The sequence below is a fragment of the Colobus angolensis genome, unplaced genomic scaffold (genome assembly GCF_000951035.1).
Source record: "Colobus angolensis palliatus isolate OR3802 unplaced genomic scaffold, Cang.pa_1.0 Scaffold4, whole genome shotgun sequence".
NCBI classification, from domain to species: Eukaryota; Metazoa; Chordata; class Mammalia; order Primates; family Cercopithecidae; genus Colobus; species Colobus angolensis.
The window spans coordinates 7,881,491-7,889,706 of NW_012117376.1; the positions used below are offsets into that span (position 1 = coordinate 7,881,491).

The following is an 8,216-nucleotide window of genomic DNA, read 5'->3' on the forward strand; positions in this document are numbered from 1 at the left end:
TTTTTTTTTTTTGAGACAGAGTTTCGCTCTTGTTGCTCAGGCTGGAGTGCAATGGTGTGATCTCATGTCACTGCAACCTCCGCCTCTTGGGTTCAAGAGATTCTCTTGCCTCAGCCTCCCGAGTATCTGAGATTACAGGCATGCACCACCATGCCCGGCTAATTTTGTATTTTCAGTAGAGATGAGATTTCTCCATGTTGGTCAGGCTGGTCTTGAACTCCCAGCCTCAGGTAATCCACCTGCTTTGGCCTCCCAGAGTGCTGAGATTACAGGTGTGAGCCACTGCACCTGGCTGACCATGGTTATCTTTAAGTGTTTAGATAACTTACATGGAAAAGAAGGTTGAAATATCTGATCCTAGAAGGAAGTATCAGGTAAATCCAGCGGCTAAAAGTTACAAGGAAGGACTGGGTGTAGTGGCTCAATGCCTGTAATCCCAACACTTTGGGAGGCTGAAGAGGGCGGATCACTTGAGGTCAGGAGTTTGAGACCAGCCTGGCCAACATGGTAAAACCCCATCTCTACTAAAAATACAAACATTAGCTGATTGTGGTGGCATATGTCTGTAGTCCCAGCTACTTGGGAGGCGGAGGCTGAAATGGCACCACTGTACTCCAGCCTGGGTGGCAGAGCAAGACTCCATCTGAAAGAAAAAAAAAGTTAAAAGGAAGGTTTTAATCTCAACGTTATAATTTTATTAGAACTGGGTTGGGCGCGGTGGCTCACGCCTATAATCCCAGCACTTTGGGAGGCCAAAGCAGGCAGATCACGAGGCCAGGAGTTTGAGACCAGCCTGATTAACATGGTGAAACCCCATTTGCACTAAAAATACAAAAATTAACCAGGCATGGTGGTGTACACCTGTAATCCCAGCTACTCAGGAGGCTGAGACAGGAGAATCACTTGAACCTGGGAGGCAGAAGTTGCAGTGAGCCAAGATCACACCACTGCACTCCAGCCTGGAGACAGAGCAAGACTCCATCCCCCACCAAAAAAAAAAAAAAAAAACAAATGGCGTGGTGGTGCTACTTGGGAGGCGGAGGCAAGAGAATCGCATGAACCAGGGTGCAGAGGTTGCAGTGAGCCGAGATTGCACCACTGCCCTCCAGCCTCGGCAACAGAGTGGGACTCCATCTCAAAGAAAAAAAAAAAATTATTGTAATTGTGGAACAAACAGTGGTGCCTCAGGTATCTCGAGTCCTTGGAGCTGCATAAGCAGAGACCATATGGTGATGTCACTGGGAGGCTGGCAGGGGATCTACACAGTGGTTGGGTGTGTGAAGGGGTGGATTGACAGAGTGGAGGGAGCAGACGAGTGGCTGCTGACATCTAAGAACCTGGGGTAGTCTAGGCCCGTGGCTGCTGGCTCCAGGATTGCACCATCCTGGGATTGTGGCTGCCTTTTCACTTTCAATCATTTCTTTTGCAGGAAAACAGGAGCAGAAGCCAATTCTCCTCTTTCAGAGAACTCTGAATCCCTAAATGAGGCAGAAGCCTTGAACCCAGAAGTTACTCTATCTTCAGAGGGGTACTTAAACCTCGAAGACATTCTCTACCTGGAGGACACAGGGGACTTTGATGAGACACTCTATGTGCAAGAGACTGAGAAGCCAGAGGAGGCCCTGTATATTGAAGAGGCCATGCAGCCAGATGAGGCTCTGCATGGGGAGGAGCCTGGGAATCCAGAGGAGACAGTGAGTGTGGAGGAAACCATGGAGCCAGATTGGATGCAGTTTGTGGAGGGGCCCGTGGAGCCAGGAAAGCCCACAAACCCAGAGCAGGTTGTTTATGAGGCAGAGACAATCACAAGGGCAGAGAAATCTAACCCTGAGGAGAGCCTCAGAGCCGAGCCGAGCCCCAGCATGGAGGAGAACCTGAGCATAGAGGACCTGGAATTGCTAGAAGGGCGTTTCCAGCAGTGTGTCCAAGCTGTGGCCCAGCTGGAAGAGGAGAGGGATCAGCTCATCCATGAGCTTGTATTGCTCCGGGAACCAGCCCTGCAGGAGGTACAGCAGGTCCATCAGGACATCCTGGCTGCCTACAAGCTCCATGCCCAAGCAGAGCTGGAGAGAGATGGCCTAAGGGAGGAGATCCGGCTGGTCAAGCAGAAGCTTTTCAAGGTGACGAAGGAATGTGTGGCCTACCAATACCAGCTGGAGTGCCGCCAGCAGGACGTGGCTCAGTTTGCCGATTTCCGGGAAGTGCTGACTACGAGGGCAACCCAACTCTCAGAGGAACTGGCCCAGCTCCGGGATGCCTATCAGAAGCAGAAGGAGCAGTTGCGGCAACAACTAGAAGCCCCTCCAAGCCAGAGGGATGGGCACTTTCTCCAGGAAAGCCGGCGACTCTCTGCCCAGTTTGAAAATCTCATGGCAGAGAGCCGCCAGGGCCTGGAGGAGGAGTATGAGCCTCAGCTCCTGCGGCTCCTAGAGAGGAAAGAAGCTGGGACCAAAGCTCTGCAGAAAACCCAGGCTGAGATCCAGGAGATGAAGGAGGCTCTGAGACCCCTGCAAGCAGAGGCCCGACAGCTCCACCTGCAAAACAGGAACCTGGAGGACCAGATCGCACTTGTGAGGCAAAAACGAGATGAAGAGGTTCAGCAGTACAGGGTAGGCCCGTTGGACATGAAAGGAACTGACGTCTTTTTTTTTTTTGAGACGGAGTCTGGCTCTGTCGCCCAGGCTGGAGTGCAGCGGTGTGATCTCAGCTCACTGCAAGCTCCGCCTCCTGGGTTCACGCCATTCTCCTGGCTCAGCCTCCAGAGTAGCTGGGACTACAGGCGCCCGGCTACTTTTTTGTATTTTTTAGTAGAGACGGGGTTTCACCGTGTTAGCCAGGATGGTCTGGATCTCCTGACCTTGTGATCCACCCGTCTCGGCCTCCCAAAGTGCTGGGATTACAGGCTTGAGCCACCGCGCCCGGCCCGGAACTGACGTCTTAACCTGGGGAAAGAGCGGCCAGAGTCCAAGGTCTTTGGGGCTGAAGGATAGTGTCACATGTAGGAGCAAAAATTTGTTCTTTGGGGCCATGCAATTCTTTTCTCCATTCTTCATTCATTCAGGCCCATGCTAGGGACTAAAGGTTATCTGCACTCTGGTTTTTTGTTTTGTTTTGTTTTGTTTTTGAGACGGAGTCTCAGTCTTGCTCTGTCTCCCAGGCTGGAGTGCAGTGGTGCGATCTCAGCTGACTACAAGTTCTGCCTCCCGGGTTCACGCCATTCTCCTGCTTCAGCCTCCTGAGTAGCTGGGACTACAGGCGCCTGCCACCACGCCCGGCTATTTTTTTGTATTTTTAGTAGAGACGGGGTTTCACCGTGTTAGCCAGATGGTCTCGATCTCCTGACCTCGTGATCCACCCGCCTCAGCCTCCCAAAGTGCTGGGATTACAGGCGTGAGCCACCGCGCCCGGCCAGCACTCTATGTTTTTATTTTGTTTGTTTGTTTTTTGAGACGGAGTCTCGCTCTATCGCCCAGGCTGGAGTGCAGTGGCCGGATCTCAGCTCACTGCTAGCTCCGCCTCCTGGGTTCACGCCATTCTCCTGCTTCAGCCTCCTGAGTAGCTGGGACTACAGGCGCCTGCCACCACGCCCGGCTATTTTTTTGTATTTTTAGTAGAGACGGGGTTTCACCATGTTAGCCAGGATGGTCTTGATCTCCTGACCTTGTGATCCACCCGTCTCGGCCTCCCAAAGTGCTGGGATTACAGGCTTGAGCCACCGCGCCCGGCCACTCTGTGTTTTTTTGTGACAGGGTCTTGCTGTCACTTAGGCTGATGCAGTGGCATGATCACAGCTCACTGCAGCCTCTACCTCTCAGGTTCAAGCGATCCTCCCACCTCACCCTCTTGAGTAGCTGGGACTACAATCGTGCACCACCATGCCCAGCTAATTTTTTCTATTTTGAGACAGGTGCAGTCTTGGGGGCTCACTGCAGCCTCAACCTCCTGGGCTCAAGCGATCTTCCTGCCTTAGCGGCCCCAAGCAGCTGGGACTACAAGTGTGTGCCACCACACCTGGCTAATTTTTTGTAGAGACAGGGTTTCACCATGTGCCCCAGGCTGGGTTTGAACTCCTGAGCTCAAGGTATCCGCCTGCCTTGGCCTCCCAAAGAGCTAGGATTATAGGTGTGAGCCACTGCGGCCGGCCAATTTTTGTATTTTTTGTAGACAGGGTTTTGCTATGTTGCCCAGGCTGGTCTTGAAATTATGGGCTCAAGTACTTTTAATGGCAAAAGCTGCAATTAATTTTGCACCAACCTTAATAGAATCCTCTAATCTTCATTTTCCTTTTATGTGCATTTGTCCCCATCTCTCTTGCATTCAAGTTATTTCTGATTAAGTGTGAGCCAGTTCTAATCCCTTTTTAGAACAGAGTGGGATATAAATACTAAGTGAATAAACAATTACGTAGTCCCTCCTAGACTGTGGACTTTCAGAAGGTAGGGAATACATTTTACTTGTCGTTCTATTACTCTCTGCTACTTAAGGCTCAGAGCATATGTGCTGCTGGGCACTAATGAGAAGACTGTAGTGTGGTGCTCTAAGCAGTGTTTTAATCTTTTGAAATACTGATTCCTTTGGATAAACTTAAAAATCTATGTCCTCTCACAGATTTTGATATGCCCTTAAAGGAACAAGTTTCCCTGTTGAAATGTCTGCATTCACTTCACTGAAGATTTTGTCAAGCTTTCTGTAGTTTGTATTATGAAAACACTCTGGCCGGGAGCACACGCCTGTAATCCCAGCACTTTGGTTGGGAGGCTGAGGTGGGTGGATCACAAGGTCAGTAGTTTGAGACAAGCATAGCCAATATGGTGAAACTACATCTCTACTAAAAATACAAAAATTAGGGGGGCGTGGTGGCATGTGCCTGTAGTCCCAGCTACTTGGGAGGCTGAGGCAGGAGAATCGCTTGAACCCGGGAGACGGAGGTTGCAGTGAGTTGAGATTGCGCCACTGCATTCCAGCCTGGGTGACAAAGTGAGACCCTGTCTCAAAAAAAAAAAGAAAAGAAAAAAGAAAACACTGTGGTTTTTGGGGTCATAATACTGAATGTTTTTTATTTTATTCATTTATTTATTTTTGAGATGGAGGCTTGCTCTTTCACCTAGGCTGGAGTGCACTGGAGCAATCTCAGCTTACTGCAAACTCCACCTTCTGGGTTCAAGTAATTCTCTTGTTTCAGCCTCCTGAGTTGCTGGGACTACAGGTGCCTGCCACTGCGCCCGGCTAATTTTTTGTATGTTAGTAGAGATGGGGTTTCACCATGTCGCCCAGGGTGGTCTCAAACTCCTGAGCTTAGACAGTCCACCCGCCTTGGCCTCCCAATTATTTTTACAGAGTCTCACTCTGCCACACAGGCTAGAATGCAGTGGCACGATCTCAGCTCACTGCAACCTCTGCCTCCTGGGTTCAAACAATCCTCCTGCATCAGCCTCCCAAGTTGCTGGGATTATAGGCCTGTGCCACCATGCCCAGATAATTAGTGTATTTTAGTAGAGATGGGGTTTCACCATGTTGGTCAGGCTGGTCTCGAACTCCTGACGTCCGGTGATCCACCGGCCTTAGCCTCCCAAAGTGTTGGGATTACAGGGGTAAGCCACTGCGCCCGGCTGTAATACTGAATGTTTTTAAACTCTTCATACTCCCCTTACCCCATTTTAAAAAAATTGTTCGCTATCTAGTGAAAAGTCATTTATTTAGCATCAATACTATCCATAACAGCCAGTACTCAGAGTATTAATGTATTAATGAGATACAACATTAATAATTGTATCTCAGGGTAGAAAGTAACAGGCGATTTATGAGAGGTGCAGGTAAAATGGCTGTGGGATAGATTATTATTATTATTATTATTGTTTTCTGAGACGGAATCTGGCACTCTCGCCCAGGCTGGAGTGCAGTGGCGCGATCTCGGCTCACTGCAACCTTCAGCTCCTGGGTTCGCACCATTCTCCTGCCTCAGCCTCCCGAGTAGATGGGATTGCAGGCACCTGCCACCACACCCGGCTAATTTTTTTAATTTTTAGTAGAGATGGGGTTCACCGTGTTAGCCAGGATGGTCTCGATCTCCTGACCTTGTGATCCGCCCATCTCGGCCTCCCAAAGTGCTGGGATTACAGGCATGAACCACCACACCCAGCCGGGATAGATTATTTTTAGCCACTGGTTAAATCAGAGAACTCTTCATTAAAAAAGAGGTGGAATTTGGGCTAGGTATGAAAGTATAGGGAGAATCTAGACCAGTGCTGCCCAACAGAAATATAGTGCAAGTCACATAAATAATCATAAACTTTCTAGTAGCCACATTAAAATAGGCAAAGATTCAGCTGAGCTAAGCCCGAGGGGAGCAGGGGAGAAAATATAGAGGTAAAAAAAATTTTAATGTATTTTATCTAACTCAACATATCTGAAATATAATTAGTAACTTGGCTGCAGGTGAAAAACTTGAGTTTTGGACTTTATTCAGTAGACTGCTGCATCATTAAAGGGATTTAATCAGGGAAGTAACATGATTGCCTTACTACTTTTTTTTTTTTCCTGAGATGGAGTCTGCCTCTATCACCCATGCTGGAGTGCAGTGGCACAATCTTGGCTTGCTGCAACCTCCGCTTCCCAGGTTCAAGCGATTCTCCTGCCTCAGCCTCCCAAGTAGCTGGGATTACAGGCGCCTGCCACCATACCTGGCTAATTTTTTTTTTTTTTTTTTAGTCAGAGTCTTGCTCTATCGCCTAGGCTGGAGTGCCATAATGCAATCTTGGCTCACTACAACCTCCACCTCCTGGGTTCAAGCAATTCTCCTGCTTCAGTCTCCTGAGTAGCTGGGACTACAGGTGCACACTGCCACGCCCGGCTAATTTTGTGTATTTTTTTTTTTGAGAAGGAGTCTTGCTCTGTCACCCAGGCTGGAGTGCAGTGGTGTGATCTGGGCTCATTGCAACCTCTGCCTCCTGGGTTCAAGCGATTTTCCTGCCTCAGCCTCCTGAGTAGCTGGGACTACAGGTGCATAACACCATGGCTGGCAAATTTTTTGTATTTTTAATAGAGACAGGGTTTCACCATGTTAGCCAGGATGGTCTCAATCTCCTGACCTCATGATCCACCTGCCTCGGCTTCCCAAAGTACTAGGATTATAGGTGTGAGCCACTGAGCCCGGCCAATTTTTTGTATTTTAGTAGGGACGGGGTTTCACCGTGTTGCCCAGGCTGTTCTTGAACTCCTGAGCTCAGGTAGTCTGCCCGCCTCGGCCTCCCAAAGTGCTGGGATTACAGGCATGAGTCACCGGGCCTGGCCCTAATTTTTATATTTTTGGTAGAGATGAGGTCTTACCATGTTAGCCAGCTGGTCTCAAACTCCTGACCTCAGGTGATCATCCTGGCTCAGCCTCCCAAAGTGCTGGGATTACAGGCTTGAGCCACTGCCTGCCTCTCTACTTTTTTTTTTTTTTTTTTTGGGAGATGGAGTCTTGCTCTGTCACCCAGGCTAGAGTGCAGTGGCATGATCTTGGCTCGCTGAAATCTCCGCCTCCCGGGTCAAGTGATTCTTCTGCCTCAGCCTTCTAACTGGGATTACAGGTGCCCGCCATCATGCCCTGCTAATTTTTGTATTTTTAGTAGAGATGGGGTTTCACCATCTTGGCCAGGTGGGTCTCCAACTCCTGACCTCGTGATCCACCCGCCTCGGCCTCCCAATGTGCTGGGATTATAAGAAGTACTGGTGCAGGATGTAAAGTGGGCTAGAGATACAGAGCAATGGAGAATAATTAGAAAGCTACTCTAAGGAAGAGGTTAAGATGGTTTCAGATTTGATGATTTGTGCATCTTTCCAAGGATCGTTTTCCAAAGATAATCTTATGACACAAAGTTTTTTAAAAAATATTCAGAAGTCTGTTTGTCTATCTAATCTCTATCAAATGAATCTTTCTATTGATAGGAAGTCTTGGTCTTCCTGCCTCAGCCTCCCGAGTTGCTGAGATTACAGGTGTGAGCCACCTTGTCTGGCCTGAAACACTCTTGGTAGTATAATAGCTTCTCTTAGGCCGGGCGCGGTGGCTCAAGCCTGTAATCCCAGCACTTTGGGAGGCCAAGACCATACTGGCTAACACAGTGAAACCCCGTCTCTACTAAAAAACACAAAAAACTAGCCGGGCGAGGTGGCGGGCGCCTGTAGTCCCAGCTACTCGGGAGGCTGAGGCAGGAGAATGGCTAAACCCGGGAGGC

At 49.2% G+C, this 8,216-nt stretch overlaps 1 protein-coding gene across 1 annotated transcript in view; it reads left to right on the plus strand.

The window, feature by feature from the left end:
* The window catches only part of SYNC (syncoilin, intermediate filament protein), a 19,881-nt gene continuing 11,665 nt past the window's right edge, over positions 1–8,216 (plus strand). The window contains exons 1-2 of the mRNA XM_011955411.1: positions 1–113; positions 1,430–2,609. Of these exons, the coding sequence (XP_011810801.1) occupies positions 1,641–2,609 (969 nt within the window). The 5' untranslated portion in view covers positions 1–113; positions 1,430–1,640. The remainder of the gene's footprint in view (positions 114–1,429; positions 2,610–8,216) is intronic.